This window comes from Perca fluviatilis, chromosome 15 (genome assembly GCF_010015445.1).
Source record: "Perca fluviatilis chromosome 15, GENO_Pfluv_1.0, whole genome shotgun sequence".
NCBI classification, from domain to species: Eukaryota; Metazoa; Chordata; class Actinopteri; order Perciformes; family Percidae; genus Perca; species Perca fluviatilis.
This window is the reverse complement of record NC_053126.1, coordinates 33,776,746-33,795,387: the sequence shown is the minus strand read 5'-3', so window position 1 is coordinate 33,795,387 and position 18,642 is coordinate 33,776,746. Positions and strand designations below refer to the sequence as shown.

Genomic DNA, 18,642 nt, shown 5'->3' with positions numbered 1-18,642 from the left:
TCCAAAAACCGTGAGTCCAGTATACTTGTGGGGTCCCGACAGCTTTGTGTGGCCTAAATGCTGGACCCAACAAGTTTAAAGGTTGTTTGAGGGTTAAGACTTGGTTGTAGGATTAGGGATAGAATTAGGTTATGGTTAGGGTGAGGGTAAGGGTTAAGGTTAGGCATTTAGTTGTGATGGTTAAGGTTAGGGTAAGGGGCTAGGGGATGCATTATGTCAATGACGGGTCCCCACAAAGATAGTGCCACAAAACCGTGGGTGTGGGTGTGTGGGTGTCCATTCCATTCATAATCCATTCTGGGCATTTTCATAAGTTTGTGTTGCTTGTTTGGACGTTTTTGTTCGGTTTGCAATGTTTTTGTTGCTTGTTTTGACATTTTTGCAGCTTTTTTTTGGGACAATTTTTTTACGTTTTCGTTGCATCTTTCAGAGTTTTTGATATCTTGTTTTGAGGGTTTTATCCAAAGTTTTTAACACGCTTTCTGACATTTGTCGCCTTCGGATATTGACAAAATAAGACGTAATTCTTAATTTTCTTCAAGGTTTTTATCACTTTTTATTTTAAATACATGCAGACCTGTCCCGGGACCTCCCTAGATAGTTGGAGATCTCAACTTAAACTCCAAACGTATTATGTTTTCCACAAAAGGGGAATTAGTTCTACACACACAAGTCGAGGCACACTGTTATGTTGAGTTATGGAGGTTTAGAAAAAGCAGCTCATGGTTACTAACAAGTTCACAATGTTTTATTTCCTCCAACATAATACGACTTTAACCATCGAAATAGTTTCATGTGAACTTTCTGTCAGTGAACTAATGGTTTCAGCTGCACTTTATCAAGTGTTGGGAGTTTAATTTATAACGAAACATCACATTTTACAAACTTCATATCTTTTTCGTGCAGAAATCTTAATTTGAAAAGAAACTAAAGCTGTCAGATACATGTAGTGGAGTAGAAGTTGATGGTAGCATGAAAAAAAAGTACAAGTATACTCAGGTAAATGTACTTATAGTTTCTTTCCACCACTGCGTCACTAAATCACTGCAGTATTCTCATTTAACGAGTTATTGTGATTGTTAGTATAACAGTTTTATCTGCAGCTGATTAATAGTTCTGTGTTTAATAGAGCACTGCAAAAAGCAAACTCTTACCAAGTATATTCGTGTAATAAAGTCTGAGGGCCCTATTTTAATGATCTAAGGGCATGGCGTGAAGCGCAGGTGTGTTTAGGGAGTGTCCAAATCTTGTTTTCAGTCGTATCTCAGAGGAAACAAGCTTTTATTTTTTACATCTCACAAGATTTTCAGGCTGTGGTGTTTTTTGTAAAAGATGGATCATCTTGTTTGAAGTGGCCTTTTTTTCCAGTGTGTTTCTGGTTTAACGAATTATTTGGGGATGTATAATCTTGTACAGTGATGCTTTCTGATGGGAGTGCTCCTAGAATTTGAACAATCATTTACTAAGACGTTGCCTGAAGAGAGCGAGATATATATATATAGACGTATCTTGGTCTGTCAGTGTGCAGTAGGACTTTAAAGACACTCTGCCTGAGCTCACGTCCACCTACACCAGAGACACAGAGCCAGAAATCTGTTGAGTCACTGCTATAAATCAACAACATTATCAGCCCACAGAGAGACATCTGTATCATACATACAGTATATATTACATCGGTATAACGTAGATGGATCGGTTTTATATTGTGTGCTACAGGCAACTAAAACTTTCATTTTCTGGAAAACCAATACGGTGAACGTGTTCTCAATCGGACGAGAACTCGTCTTCATTTTCTCGACATCGACATTGCAAATTGAACATGTAGCGGGACTTGAATGGCCTTTTTTTGACTGAAAGTACTGCCAAACAACACTTTTTCTGCTCCCATTTTCACTTTCTCACAGCCTACTGCATTGAACGGTCCACCTACGTAAACACCTTCCTGTAATCAACGGCGGCGTCATTACGTACGTAGGGTTGGGTCTGTAGGTTCGGCAGAAACCGAACACCGTCAAAAAGCCCAATATTCAGCTGAATCCGAAGCAGAATCCTGGATTGGTGCATCCCTAGTTTGAACCCAAACTACAATCTTTTTTTTCTATACTTAACTAGTCGTTTTGGTGTCTAAACTTGTCATGTGACCGGCCGGCGGTCGCCTAATTTTGGAGGGTATCGTATGACTGTGTTAGGAGTGAGACTCTTCTGGGAGTGTGTCCATTCCTAGTTGGATTTTCCGAGGTCAAAGTCGGAAATACGCCCCCTGTACCCTCGGATATGCCGTTTGCAAGCAAAAAAACCAGCGTAATGCGTTGTTATGAACTGATATTGATAACAACAGCTAGAGCTAATGAAAAATCTGTCTTGTAAGTGGAACGCATCATTCGGGGCATGACATCATTCCGAGCTCCGGCATCCACGTTCCCCAGGCAAATGGAACGCACTATGAGACCGTGTTGGGGGTGAGACTGTGTTGGGAGTGAGACCATGTTAGGGGTGAGACCGTGTTGGGGGTGAGACCGTGTTGGGAGTGAGACCGTGTTGGGAGGGAGATTGTGTTAGTAGGGAGACCGTCTTGGGAGGGAGACCATGTTGGGAGTGAGACCGTGTTGGAAGTGAGACCGTGTTGGGAGGGAGACCGTGTTAGGAGGGAGATCGTATTGGGAGGGAGGGAATGAGACTGTGTTGGGGGTGAGACTGCATTGGGAAGGAGACCGTGTTTGAGGGGGAGACCGTGTTGAGAGTGAGACCATGTTGGGAGGGAGACTGTGTTGGGAGGGAGGGAGCGAGACCATGTTGGTAGGAAGACCGTGTTGGTAGGGAGACCGTGTTGAGAGTGAGGCCGTGTTGGAAGGGAGACCGTCTTGGGAGTTAGACCATGTTGGTAGTGAGACCGTGTTGGGAGGGAGGCCGTGTTGGGAGGGAGACCATGTTGGGAGGGAGGCCGTGTTGGGAGGGAGACCATGTTTGGGGGGAGACAGTGTTGAGAGTGAGACCGTGTTGGAAGGGAGACCGTGTTGGGGGTGAGATAGCATTGGGAGGGAGACTGTGTTTGGGGGGAGACTATGTTGGGAGTTAGACCATGTTGGGATGTAGACCGTGTTGGGAGGGAGGGAGCGAGACCATGTTGGTAGGGAGACCGTGTTGGGGGTGAGACCGTGTTGGGAGTGAGACCGCATTGGAAGGGAGACCGTGTTAGGAGTTAGACCATGTTGAGAGGGAGACCGTGTTGGCAGTGAGGCAGTGTTGGGATTGAGACCGTGTTGGGAGGGAGGCCGTGTTGGGAGAGAGACCATGTTGGGGGGTGGAGACCCTGTTGGGACAGGAGACCTGTTGGGAGTGAGACCATGTTGAGAGTGAGACCTTTTGGGAGGGAGACTGTGTTGGGAGGAAGACCGTGTTGGGATGGAGACTGTGTTGGGAAGGAGGCCGTGTTGGGAGTGAGACCCTATTGGGAATGAGACAATGTTGGGAGGGAGACTGTGTTGGGAGTTAGACTGTGTTGGGAGGGAGACTGTGTTGGGAGGGAGACTGTGTTGGGAGTGAGACCCTATTGGGAATGAGACCATGTTGGGAGGGAGACTGTGTTGGGAGTGAGACCATGTTGGGAGGGACGCTGTGTTGGGAGGGAGACTGTGTTGGGAGTGAGACCCTAATGTGAGTGAGACCCTGTTGTGAGTGAGACCCTATTGGGAGTGAGACCGTGTTGGGAGGGAGACTGTGTTGGGAGTGAGACCCTAGTGGGAGTGAGACCCTAGTGGGAGTGAGACCCTATTGGGAATGAGACCGTGGTGGGAGGGAGACTGTGTTGGGAGTGAGACCCTAGTGGGAGTGAGACCCTATTGGGAATGAGACCCTATTGGGAGTGAGACCGTGTTGGGAGGGAGACTGTGTTGTTTGTCTGACTTGGTCTCTGTGATTGGTTTCAGAGAGCGCCGTGCCTTCAACTTTTCTTCAACCCTTCTCTTCATCTTCTCCGTCTCATGGCGACCAGCAGCAACATGGAGGAGTCCCAGCAGCCCCCTGTGACCTTCCAACCGGCCAGCGCGACAACGCACGCTCAGGACGGCAATCAAACGGATGACATGGAGCACCTCACTGTGATCAGCGACAACGTGGAGAGTAAATACACCCGTCCTGTAAAAAACAATCCGTGGCAGGAAGTTACTAAATATTTTTATTTAAGTAGCCTTGTGTACTTAATAACCTTAGTTCCTTTGCCGGTTCAGATTAATAAAACCCAGGGTAGCAACAAATAAAATATGTAGTATGACCAAAGAATAAAGAGTAATTGGGGTATTTTTCAACCTGTTATCATCAGGACTTTTAGCGTGTATAGAGCCAGCATATCTCCACCAGACTCCATGTAAATAATCAGGACTTTTTGCGTGTATAGAGCCAGCATATTTCCACCAGACTCCATGTAAATAATCAGGACTTTTAGCGTGTATAGAGCCAGCATATCTCCACATGTAAATGGGTCAATTAAGGGTTTAATTCAACCAAACCAGAGTGGTGATTGTTGGAACAGTGGAAAGATGAACCAAGACGGCTTTTGATAGTTTTATTTTGATTCTGTCGACTTTGAATGAAGTGTGTTTTACGATGATAAAAGTACTGATTATTTACATGGAGTCTGGTGGGTTTGGTGATGGAGATTGGTTTCATGTTAAAACAAAAAGGATCTTACTCTTTAACTAAAAGGTCTATCTCTGTAGGGATCCTTTCCATAATGTTGTCAGACACTTAGAATAATAATCTGAGTCTGTCAGCGGCAACAACAGAACTTTTAGTGGACGCTAACTGACGATTTAATGTTACATCGCAGCTTGTGTCTTACTTAACACTAGACTAATGTCAAAGATTGTTGTTCCCATTAATCACTTAGATACAAAAACATGGGAAAATAGGATCCAGGTTGAAAAAACAAAAAACATATTACCCTTTAATAAATCAATTACAATACCCGTGATGGTATAATATGTTAAAATGGAACAATGGCAGAGCACTTTTAGTGGACGCTTACTGACGCTTTAACGTTACATTGCAGCTTGTTTCTCGCCTAACACTGGACCAATGTCAAAGATTGTTGTTCCCATCAGTCACTTAGATACAAAAACATGGGAAAATAGGATCCAGGTTGAAAAATACTGATGTTACCTTTTTGAGATAAGGGGGTAAATACACAAGCCAGTACATTAACTTCATTCATTGAATATTAAAATGAACAAAAATATACTCGTGGTAGATTTTGGCTGTTATAAATGAAGACTAATTTTGTGATTATTTTAACCCTCGTGTTGTCCTTGGGTCAAATTTGAACCATAAAAAATTTGTGTTACCTTCAACCAAATAGTAAGAAAAAAAAATAACATGGAGGGTTAGATACTAGCTCTTCACAAGTAAAATAAATTATACTACTTTAATTTAATTTGGGTGTTTTATTCAATTTTATAGCATTTGAAAAAACTAATTGGCAAAATTCTTTTGAAAAAAGTGACAAAAATGTGTTGAAAAAGAAGTTGAAAAAAAAGATTAAATTTTTAAAGTTTGACCCAGAAAAACAAAAAGTTGCATGGTCTACGAGAAGACAACACAAGGGTTAAAACCTTTATTTTAAAACTTAGGTTAGCGTTATTCTTCTTATTTTCATCAAATCTCTGGAAAAAACACAAACCAAAAATGTCAGTGCGTCTCTTAATGCTGTCTGACTTTCTGTTTTTGGCTCTCAGCTCCAAGCCCTTAAAGCTCAACAGTGTGGTTCTGGAAGTAAAAAATCACGTTCATTTTCTCTGTAAAGGTTTATATTATTATCCATAATGTCTAAATGTCTAAAAACATCCAAGGTAGCCTGACCCTGAACTACGAGATTGAGAAACGGAAGTTTCTGCTCCTGTTAGAAGTTAGAAGTCGGTATGAAATCAGCCTTGTTTAAACAAAAACCTGTTTTATTCGCGACCCTATGGAGAAATTCTACCCTACCCACTATCCTAACAGCAACGTCTCTGCTTGGTGGAGCTCACTGTTACCATGGAAACGTTTACCCTACCCGCGAACCCGCTAATGGCCAGAGCGAGCCGTTACTATTGAAGTCTATGATTGGTTCTGTACACAGTCTTGTACCTTTTGACTTTTTGGCCGTTTTCTAAATGTTTTTTTGTGCCAAATCAAATGTTTTATGGTCACGATTCAACTCGTAGGTGGTTGGCTCGGTTCCAGGTTTAAAACTCTTTATATCAGCATTTAACGAAACGTCAAGGGAGATATTTAACATGGAAAAACACTTCATGAACCAGAGACGGTAAAGTTGGCGGTCACTGTTGAGCTGTTTTGCTTCTCACTGAAGACGTGAATCTAAAAACCCCAAAACAGTTTTGTTTCTCTCTCCTTCTCTTCCAGGTAATGGCGTGGGTCCTGTGCGGGTGGACTCGTCTCCCACGGTGTCCTCCGTGTCGCCCAAGCTTCACGCCCAGCCGGGTGGCCACGCTAACGGCCGGCCCGGTCTGAGCAGCCGGTCCGGCTCGATGGCGGCGGGCTCCCCCAGGCCCTCGCTCACCCGCCGGCCCAGCGCTATCACGGAGGCTGTGGACGGGTCCAAGCCCAGAGACTACCTGATCCTGGCCATCCTGTCCTGCTTCTGCCCGCTGTGGCCCATCAACATTGTAGCCCTTGTCTTCTCTGTCATGGTACGAGTCAATCACTTTCTTCATGAACACCCATTTCCTGGGTGAAAGCTGTAGAAAGGGAATTCAGGTGAAAAAGACACAGGCCCGAAAGGCCGAGACATTGGACTCCAATTACTGTAATTCCCGTGTATTCGTTGATAGGACTTTATGCCTACCAAGCCTCAAGGATCAATCTGAGACAATGGATTCAAGTTAAGCAAAGTTTACTGTGTCCAGCATAAACAGAGTCTAAGTTTCCCTAGCAACAGACATTAAGTCAGAGCCCGGTCCACCAAGATCTCTGTTCGAATGCGCGCCGAACTACCCTCTCCCTACGCTCGAATCCTCCTCTCACAGGGGGGGGTGTTTCTTTGTTTCTAGGCAAAAAGCGCAATCTTCATACACCACACGCCAGGGTTGGGTCCTCTGTCTGGTGCAACTTCCTCCTCTTGTTCTTGTAACCTTTAAAGGGTTGATAGAATGGTTATATATGGTATTTCACGCTGTTCCTTAAGGTCTCCTAATATGTAACATTGGTTGGGCTGAAAATTACTCTTTTGCTGTTTTTTTTGGCCCTAATTCTACCCGTTAAATGGGACTGGACTGAAACGAGAGCTTTTCTGCCTTATATGGTCTGCTCAAGAATATTTCGATGTGCTGCACGCTGATTGGTTGAGCTTAGCACGCACACATACACACAGAGACACACACACAGAAACACACACACACACACGTTCCCCTCTAGGCCCCCCCCCCGCCGCCCCCACCACCCCACACACACACACACACACACACACACACAAAAAAACACACACACACACACACACACACAAACCCTTTTTTCCTCAGCGGCAGCTGTCTTCACACTGTCCGTTAGCGTTCCAAACTACAGACATGTCCAGACATGTCCAGGCATGCCCGCTATGCCGCTGGCTTCAAACTTGATTTCTGCCCCAAGTCCCCGACACATAAACTCATCAACTAATCTTAGCCTACTGTACAAAGCACCCGATACAGAGTTTCGTTACAGTCTATTCGTCCTGTTCCCTGAGGATCCATGTTGGAAAAAAAAGTTAACGTACCGTGAACCGTTGCCGGCAGGCAGCTCCTGCACACCGCCCATTGCGAGTCCACTGCGCCACTGATTTAAATCCACATGTCCCGCTCAATTGTCCGATATCTACTTTTTTTCTCTGGGCCAGTATTCCGTATCTCCTGAGAGAGCTCCAGCCAGCGTGCAGCAGGGTCTGACAGTCCAGACAGAAAGCCAGCGATCCGGGCAGGCACTGCGCCGCTGTCACGGCAAACTGTGAAGCTCCTGAACTCCGAAACAGTCGTACTAAATTTGCAATTAGCCATACATTTTTGTAAAACGGCCCATATTTGAGCTTTATATAGTTGATTTCTTGCATAAAAAAGTCTCAGAAGTGAATTTAGTAATGCAATAGCAGATGAACGATTTATAAAATTTCTGAGATTTGCGCGAACGAGATTTAGAAGACTAACTGACCTCAGATCAGTTAGTGGCCTATGTAAATTTTGGGGCGTTACAAAGATAGAAGGTAGAGCCAAATGAGCAGGATTTGGGAAGTTGACGTAAACTTTTAGCTTTGTTCAGATTCGCCCGTTTTCAGCAGCAGTTTCAAATTGTGAGATTTGCAGAGGAAAGGGTGTCAAAGGGATTTTGAGGTTCTATGTATGTCCTATTTACCCTCCAAACTGTCGTTTTTCAACTATCACCCCTTTAAACAATTCACTTTTATGCCATAAGGCCAAAACTATTTCTATGACTTAAGCTTAATCTTCTGTGCATCAAGAGGTCACCTAGAGTACTTTTAACCACTTCCTCTATTGGACAGCTCTTGCAATGAGCACATACACACATTTCCTTAATAAAATATTCCTACCCAGCTCACAGTCACCTTTTCAGTCACCTTTGGCAACACCGACAGTGTGTGTAGAAATGAAACCCAACAAAAACTTAGCTGTCTTAATCTTAAACTCTACACTCTTAGAAATATCTGTGTATTTACAGTTCTGTGTCTGTATATTTAACAGAAATTGTCCATAGAAAGTGATTCACATTTCGAATAGCATAGTTTACGCTCCGACATCTTTTGACATCCATCGGAGGTTTTGGGAGATTAAAGTCCTACGGTGTGTTACTTTTTATGACATTTTTCAATGTTTTTTTTAGTTTTTTCCAGTGTTTTTGCTCTTCTGATGCTTTTGTTGCTATATTTCGTCGCTATTGTTGAAAAAGCTTAAAAAACCTGGGACAAAAACTTTAAAAGGTGCAGAAAGAATCGACAAAAAAATTCGCAAAAAGGGAGGAAAAAAATCTGAAAAAGTGAAATAGTGACAAATTTGTCGACCAGAACGTTGAACGTTGTGTGTTTCTTTTTTGTTATTAAATAATATAAACTGTATTCAGTCCTGGAACAGTCTGCAGCAGGGTTTCAAACACACGTTGTTTACTGTTTCCATCGTGTTCAGTCCCGGAACAGTCTGCAGCAGGGCAACGTGGACGGAGCTCGGCGTCTGGGCCGTAATGCCATGGTCCTGTCCGTCGTCTCCATCCTGGGAGGGATCGTCATCATCGCCGCCGGCATCGCCCTCAACTGGGGACGTGAGTTACATTTTAACATCTATTCGGCTTTGCTCCTTTAAATCAATTGGAAATATTGTGAATATCTTTTGAAAGAGTTGGGATATCCTCTAGAGCAGGGGTCTCCAAGTAGCTCTCGAGCAGGTTTCCAGTAGCTCGCCAATAGGTTGACAAACTGAGACCCAAAATGCCATGATAATAAAAGTGAGGTAGCTAACTTTCTGGGCCATAAATGTGTTAAAGTGTAACTCTCGCCAAATGCAACCTAGGGTCTATTTTTTTTTATCTACCAGAGTCAAACTTTTGTTTAAAAGCATAATTAGGACAGAAGTGGCACTTTTAAGATTGACCATATTTTTGTTTTTGGAAAATATTTTGAATGGGAGTGCTAGGGGCACTACTATGATTGCATCAAAATCTGTATTTTTAAAACACTAAGAAGGCTCGACACAACATGAGACTTTGCTTCAAGTATCACCGGGGGCTCTACACATGAACTCAGCATTGAGAACATTGGTTGTGTACACAGAGTTTACTAAAAAGAAAGGTTTTGAGCAGCTTACTTTAGCAGTTGTTTTTTCCGCTTGCCGTCCATCTTGCCAGTCAAAAAGTGTCGATCTCTGAATGCAACGTAACAGGGAGGAGAGTAAAGATGGAAAGCTCCTAAAGCTTAGTTCCATATAAATGCACGGATAATTTGTTGTTTTGTCGTTAGTGAAAAACAATATTGACCTTGTAGTTGAAAAATGAGCCTCATATAAGAATGACATTTCCTCCTGTGGAGTCCGTTCTTTCGCATTCGGATCAAAACGAAAATACGGTCCATCTTAAAAGTAGCGATTCCGTCCTAATTACTGTATGCTTTTAAACGAAAGTTTGACTCTGATACATTCACAAAAAGACCCTAAGTTGCATTTTGGCGAGAGTTACACTTTAAGTGAGAATTTTTTCTTGGACCCTGATGGGAATATTTTCAGTAATGTAGCTAACTTTGTGGGCTAAAAGAAGCATTAAATAGGCATGAACCTTGACATGAAGTGAAGATTAGTCATAAGGGTATTGTAACTTCATACGTGTACAAACAGTAGCTTCATTCAGCTTATGTGTGTTATGTAAATAAATGAAGGTGATGTGATGCAAGTAGCTCTTGGCCACGTTATATTTTTTTTAAAGTAGCCCTTGGATAAAGAAAGGTTGGCGATCCCTGCTCTAATGATTTGGCTGCCAGTGGAGCCAAAATGGCTCCAGGGACTTTAGACTCCTTTTTAAAGAGGATCTGTGACAGTTAGCCATCTTTTATTCATTCATTCCCTTAGGGTTGGAGGAACACAAAGGCCATTTACTTATAAACACTGTTTAAGTAGAAGGAACTGAAATGTCCTCGGCTCTGAATCATGCTGAGCCGAGCGGAGAAAATGTATGAAAGAAATCTGTGATCACTCAGTCATTTAAATCTAGAAAACCAGCACAATTGGTCTTTAGATTTATCTTTCTTGTCACATAAAGCAATCTTTCTATTTGTATTTCTATAGTTTTTAATATACTAGCAATGGTTGATGTTGTACTGCAGTAAAAACTCTAATAGCACACAGTAAAGATACTCCAAGTCCAGCATTCAAAACCCTCACTGAAGTCAAAGTGTTTTTATCAAAGTGTAGTTCAAGTACTGGAAGTAAAAGTATATTTACTGCAGTCAAGTCCTCCCTGTCAGTCGTCCAAAAAGTTTGAACATTTTTCAGCTTTAAACTTGCAGAATGTAGAAATATTTTCTTGAAATATTACGACTATATAATATATACTTTTTACTCCGCTACATTCATCTGACAGCTCTAGTTACTAGCAGGGATGCACCGAATCCAGATTTTTGGGGTTCGGCAGAATAAATCCACTGGTTATGATTCTGCCGAATCCGAAACCAAATACTGACTCCTCCTCCCATCCTCAGTCCATGAACACAGTAAACACATGAATGAAGTAAACAGTGACTGTCCTTCCTTTGCCATACCTGAAGTTGCTGCATTCTGGCTGCTGTCTGGAGATTCCTTCATGAACAACTCGTATTCTTTCGGATGTTTCATACATGTGAATGTATTGTTTAGGGTCCTCGCCACCACGGGACAAATAGGCATTGCAAATTGAGCATGTAGCTGGACTTGAATGGCCTTCTTTTGACTGAAAGTACTGCCAAACAACACTTGTTCTGCTCACCAGTTCCATTTCCACTTTCTCACAGCCTACTGCATTGAACGCTCCACCTAGTAAACACCTTCCTGTAATCGTCGGCGCCGTCATTACGGCGACTAGTGTTGCGCGCATAGTGCAAGCGTAGGGCTCGGGTTGGTAGGAAAAAATTCTAAGGTTCGGCAGAAACCCAACCCCGTCAAAAAGCCCAATATTCGGCCGAATCCTGGATTCAGTGCATCCCCGGTTACTACTTTACACATTAAGATTCCTGCACACAAAGCACATGTAAAGGCTCTTTGAATATCTGTGACATTCTGTCTCCTTTCTCTCTCGCTAGTGATTTTAAAATCCTGATTTAAAAAAAATCGTCTGGAGCGGCGACTTCACGGACTTCCCGACCGACTTCCCGACCGACTTCCTGACCGACACAACCCCCCCCCTTCCAGACTCCCTGAAGCACCATCGTTTCTCAAAGCGCCTGCTGCACCGGATGAAAAACACAATCTGTTCCTGTCCTTTTTGCTGTTGTTTCTCGCTGCACGCCGAGCATGGATCCGCCCTGACGCTCTACCTCCGACACGACCGACACACCCCTCACCCCTCGACTCACACGGAGGAGAAGAGGATGGATCGCACGACGCTCGTTTTCATTCACTCTATCTCCTCTCAACCACGAACAAGTCCCGTCACGGAAGTGTGACATATCCGCCTCTACGGAAATGGGATTATTCGGGCCAGTGGCGGTGCAAACATTTCACCGTTTCGATGCCAAATGATTAGAAACTTTGGTGTTTCAGCTGAACTGAGAAGTGGGCGATGTTGCAAATGGCTCAACACGGAGACAAACTGTGAGAGTCTCTGTACTGTGAGAATGACTTGTATCTTCATCTTCCAGCTGTTCCTGTCGGTGTTTTTTGGCAAAACACACACGACGCTGCTGCTGCTGCTGCTGCTGCTGGAGTCCTGACGTCACTTCTTATCGAGCTGCTCTTAACTAACCAGGGGTGTGAATCTCACGTTTATCACGATACGATTCTATGGACGATATGATATTTGCGGATATTACAATTGCTCTGTTGGAAACCGTTCCCTATCGCAGAAATAGTACACAAACACACACACACACACACGCAAACATACACACACACATAAAAACACAGACAGACCCACACACTCACACACACACTCTCACACAGTGTAATAAACACTGTATAGGGAATAGGGAGTTAATGAGGGAACGATTTCAAACACAGCTAAGTCTACCACGATACCATTTCAATTCAGCGGCCTCGACCAATACGAGACGATATATATAAGCACATTTCACACAATCCGTTACCTTTTTATATATATATATACACACACATATATATACTTACAGAAAAAACGAAAATATGATTTGACAATTTCATTACTTAGCTCTTCCAGACATTCAAATTAAAAACAAACTACCCTTTTTATTAAAAGAATGTATATAAAAAGTGGGACTTTCAAAATAATGATGACGGTACGTCTTGATATTCTCACTTTGTATCGACGATATTGGATTGTTGGGGATTGAAACGATGTATGGTTTACACCCCTACTCCAAAAATCATTGCATGCACGTCGTTCAAGTCTGTACTTAATCATTTACTGACATCAGCGCCCACGTATGATGTTCACACTTTCATTTATAATAGCCAGCGTTGGTTGTTGCCAATACAACCCCGAAACTAATGTTGTCACACGACTTCTGCATTTGGTGAAGTATGGTTTGTAATCTCTGCTGTCTGGAAAAACGTCCATGGCGTTCGGTCTTCTCCGTCTGAACTTACCGAGCACACACTCAAGGACTCGCTTGCGGTCTCTCCTGGCAAAACGCGACGTTTTTCGCCACCGTGAACATCGAAAGGGTTTATGGGAAAATGGCGTTTGTTCGTCTGCTTAAATTATTGGAATATTTGATCCAAACGCGTGAAGGCAGCCACACAACTGGCTCCGTTTTAAAGTTATTAGTCACTTCAGCTCTCAATAACTCGATAGGCTCATTGGCTCGTTGGGCATAACGTTTGTTAAAAAAGAAATATTATGATGATGTTATATTTTGGGTTTCAAGACGCTGATCGTTTAATCACAACATCTCCAACTCTGGTGCGCTCTTCTCTCCGATTATCTCCAGTATTTCTACACCATAGTATTACTACCTATTTCTTGACTAAGAGACCTGAATACTTCCTCCACCGCTGACTGTGAGCAGCCCCTCGTTACTTCGACACTGTACCATAAATTGATGCAGAAAAGGCAAAAATTGCTGTATGTTCAAAATGTCAAGTCTGTTCAAAAGTGGAAATCTCAAACCCAATGTTGAACCCAAAGTTACGCCCTTGCTACCCGTCAAGCATTATTATGAAGGTGTGTGTGATGAAGCAGCACAGAGTTAAGCTTTTATGATGGCTTTTATCGTTTAATTAACAAACCTAAAATCTGGGTTGTTCTTGTTGTTGAAGGGCCATAAAACACGTGACATAAACATAAAAAAGAACATGGCAATATGAAGCTATAAAACTCACCGGGACAAGCTTATTTGGACTAGGATGATTTAACAGCTTTTATACATAAAACGCCCTTGTCCAGTCAGCGTTTTGTCAGCTGTCAGAGCCTCAGTGCCAAACGCCCGAGTGTGGAGCCGAACCTGCAGGAACAGCCTCTCTCTTCTTTAACCGTGTGTGGAAACAAACTGTTTCCCAAGGTGGGAACTTTGAGGAACGTAAAGCTGTTATCCTCTCTAAACTAAAAACTCCTCTCTTATAACCTGTGCATGTTTACAGTATTTATTACACAATGCTTTCACAAAAAGAATGTAGCCTCATTTAGCCATAGAGCTAACTGAGTAGCACTTTGTAAATATATAATATTGGATATTGTAACATGTCCGCCTGCTAAAAGACATTTTTTTCTCACTTAGTCATGGAGCACATTGGTGTTTTTAGAGACGACGTCGCTGCTGTGAAGATCAAAACCGAGCGAAACGCCCCAACAAATCAGAGGAACTTCCTGTCTCTGTGTCCACCGTCACGCCTCTTTAGAGTTGTGTTCACACTCAGCGTCTTAAAAAAGTTAACTAGGGCACTTAAAAACAGAGGTACGGGACAAGAAAACGTCTGTACTTACAGGTACACTCTTTCAGTCTTGTATAAAAAAATAGAATGTCAGTTGCATTTTAAAGTGCAGCCCTAGTGTAAATATCTAATGTTAACAACAGAAAATATTAATAAATTACACAAATATAACTTCTCATCCATCCACACAACGTTTACTACACTTTCAAACGAGGCCACGCCCATTTGGGAGACAGGAAGTGTGGACCGTTTCATACCATTGGCGCTGCTTGTAATGCGCTATCTCTAACTATAGAGAGGCGATGTCCCTCCCCCTATGGTGGACCCCTAGTGAACGGGGAGAGATAAACAGTCTTTCAATCCCGTTTGAATGGAGCCATGGATTACACATCTGATGTTTGTCAGTTTAGAGGATAATTTAGCGAGGGAACAAAGTCTCTGTGGTAAAACTGTTGAAGTATCAGAATGTGAAAATGCGTCATTAGTAAGACCCGTCAGCCCAAAGTGTCTAAGAGTTGTCTCTCTGAAGCTACGATGTCTATCTCTCGCCCGAGACACAAACCCCGCTCCCCTGTGTTTGTCTGCCTCAGTGCTAAGCTAGCTAGCCAGCGAGCGATGGTGACTAAACGGTACATACAACAAACAGAGACTTTCTTCCCTTGCAAAATTATCTTTTAAACTGACGAACATCATGTTTGTAATTCATGGCTCAATTCAAACGGGATACAAACATTATCTGTCTCTCCCCGATCACTACAGTTCATATTTTTTACGTAATACGATCCCATGGTGGTCCGCCGGGGAGGGAGGGGATTTCCCTTCTCTTTGATAAAACTCAATAAGCAGTGACACGTTTGAACTTTGCACAATCTCTGTGTAGGTTTGGTCAGGTGACGTCAGGCTCGAGGTGGAGTAGGAAGTACGACTTGCATTTTGACTCCGCCTCCACCCTCTGCTGTACTGTATGTAGCATGCCATGTTTACTAACCACATTATGCAAAACCAATGGTCCTGGTACGAATGCTAGCTTCCCTGAGTTTTGCTCTTGTTGTGTGCTTGCACACTGTTTTGTACGAACTTTTGCTTGAGCCTCGTGTTGTTCAACTTTTTTCATCTAAACTGACTGTTAATGCTGCATTCCAGTTTAACTGGGAAGTCGGAAATGTCCACTGCAATGCCCGAATTTCTGCGTAGGGAGATTGGTTGGGGGGGGAGAGGGGGGTGGATGGGTCAAACAACACAGGACTTTCACCCAGGAGACCGGGGTTCATGTTTCATAAACCCAACGGTCCCATTCTTCTTTTCCTAAACCCAACTGTCCCATTCTTCTTTACTTAAACCCAACTGTCCCGTTCTTCTTTTACTAAACCCAAATGTCCTGTTCTTCTTTCCCTAAACTCAACTGTCCCGTTCTTCTTTACCTAAACCCAACTGCCCCATTCTTCTTTTCCTAAACCCAACTGTCCCATTCTTCTTTACTTAAACCCAACTGTCCCGTAAGTGACACCAATAGTCCCGACCTAGCGCGTTTAGATAAAACGTGTTTAGATCTGACGCTAAAGGAGACTTTTAGCATCTAAACAAACGCCAAAGGCACCTGACCAAGCGTCCGTATTTTACGCGATGCGTGTGAGAATGTTGAAAAGTAGTGAAAAAAGAATATCTACCGGTAGTGATATTTTGTGCACAATGTGCAGACCCAAACCAACATAAATCTTTAAAAGCACAAATATATATAGTTTAATTTTTTTAACCGTAGTTTTAATCAAACAAACCAACACATTCTCAATCCTAACTCATCAAATACCGATTGGCCGGTGGCCCTACGTCAGTTTGGCCAATAAACTTCCAACGAAGTTTTACTTTGTTTACTTTGTTAGGTTTTGGAAAAGATTGTGGTTTGGGTCGAAATGACTAGTTTATGTGGGTTATGTAACCTATGTTTATGCCGAATGTTACATAAGACCAACAAGTCCTCATACCAAAAATGCTAATGACGCACGGTGGCTGTTTTAAATCTGTGCGGTTTAAAACACGTTTTCAAGCGTTGTGAAACAGAACTAGTTAAGTTACTTTGAAAGTCTGGAGAATGCACAGACTGTAAAAATAACAGACATAGCATCTGTGACGCCTCCCCTTGGTTTGTGGACCGGCGTTTTGAAGTCTGACGATGGGACGATTTTTGACCAAAAGGGCGCAGCTGGGGGAGGACGACACGGTCAAGACAGTTTTTTGTTCACGGTTGCTATGGTGCTGCGCTAAGCTAAATGCTAAAGAGGAAAATTTGCTGATTGTCAACCCTTTTTAAGCGAGTCATCCAACGGAGATTTACCGGCAGTTAAACGTGGACGGCGAACGCTAGCGGTAGCATGGTTGGCAGAACGCTGAACAAAACATTTTTATGGGACCAAAATGTTTCAATTAAATGGAGAATGTATTCTCATGAACAGGTTTGTATATCGTACGAAAAGTTATGCACACCAATTCGTAAAATATTGTTCAAAATGGGCAACCGCCAGCCGGTCACATGACAGTTAAATATAGCGTCTTAACAGTTAAATTCAGATGAGAAAAGGTGACTGTGAGCCGGGTACAGAGCACCGTGAGGGGACGGTCTTCTTAGAGGCCATTACAGTTAAGTTTAGCCATGTATAGTCATGCTGCGACGACAGTTAAGTTTAGACACCAAAACGTCTAGTTAAGATTAGAAAAATGATGGTATGGATTGAAACACTCCCGGGACATGAACACCTGTTTCCTGGGTGAAAGTCTTGTTTTCAACGGCACATGAACTCCGCTCCGTCATTCCCAGTTCCGACCGTAAATGTAACACAGCATAAATCTCTGGTTCTGTGTTTTGCTTTGTTGTGTTTCTTTCAGAGATTTTCACTTACTCACGTTATAGTTATGATATTAATGTGCAGGGGTTTTAATTGTCCCACAAATATATTCAGTTATCTCTAATTCAACTAGCACAAGTTCTGTACATAGAAAAACTATAAACTAATATAGCCAAAATGTTTATATCCGTTCAGTTAAAGGGACAGTTCTGAGGAAGATTTTTGGTATTCAGCAGAGACTTCTCTTTAAAAGAACTACGATTGGATGTGGGAAATCATTCCATATCAAACTTGTAATGATCTGTTCAGGAACAGTTCCCCACTTAAAGAAGAAATAATAAATTGTGTTCTAAACTTGGATTTTATGATGTTTTGTTTTGATTTTGAACAGTTAAAGTTGTGAAACAAAAATAGTTAAGTTTAGGCGACAAAACAAGGTTAGGGTTAGGAAAAGATCAGGAATTGGCTTAAAATGAGTCACGTATACTACTAAAATGAGCACATAACTACTTCACAACCTTAGGGCCTTAAAGAACTTTTTAAACGTTGCTTTTCTCACGAGACGCAAACCCCGGTCTCCTGTGTTTGTCTGCCTCTTTAAGGCCGACTTAAGCGTGATTTATGCTTCTGCGTTAAATCTATGCCGCGGCTACATATGTAGGTACGTCAAGCTACCGACCCTACGCCGTAGCCTGACGCCACCTCTCGAAAAATGTAACTACACGTTCACGGCAACGCACGTCGATCGGCAGCATTGCATTTCCCCCCACGACTCATTTCCTTCTTTCCCCATAAACAACATGAAATCAAGGATAGGGTTAACTTTTCCTGCTACAGATTTCCCACCGTGGTCAGAAAGAACAGGGGACACACATACACACACACACACACACACACACACACAGGCACACACAGCAACGTACAAGTATTATCCTCAGGCCTCTTACGTCGGCTATGGAGAAAGCTCTACGTGGAGCCTCCGCAGAACCATAAATCACGCTTTACGCAGAGTTTGGCGCTCTTATACTTTGGCACTCTTATACTTTGGCTCCTACTCCCCCCCCCCCCCCCCCCCAAAAAAAAAAAACCACACCCCCCCCCACCAAAAAGCCTTTTGCAACGATCAACCTATACAGTTGTTTTCTGGGTGAAGGTCTGCAGAGGAAAGGGGCAACAGAGAGGACATGATGCGCAGCAAAGGGTTATACCGGGGTGCCCGAACAACGTTCCCTTTGACATCCCTTCTG

At 42.9% G+C, this 18,642-nt stretch overlaps 1 protein-coding gene across 1 annotated transcript in view; it reads left to right on the top strand.

Moving 5' to 3' along the window:
- Positions 1-15,194, top strand: part of LOC120575416 (transmembrane protein 233) — a 26,578-nt gene extending 11,384 nt beyond the window's left edge. Inside the window, exons 2-5 of the mRNA XM_039826201.1 lie at positions 3,927-4,119; positions 6,397-6,683; positions 9,159-9,291; positions 11,792-15,194. Of these exons, the coding sequence (XP_039682135.1) occupies positions 3,981-4,119; positions 6,397-6,683; positions 9,159-9,291; positions 11,792-11,808 (576 nt within the window). The 5' untranslated portion in view covers positions 3,927-3,980 and the 3' untranslated portion in view covers positions 11,809-15,194. The remainder of the gene's footprint in view (positions 1-3,926; positions 4,120-6,396; positions 6,684-9,158; positions 9,292-11,791) is intronic.
- Positions 15,195-18,642: the final 3,448 nt, after the last annotated feature.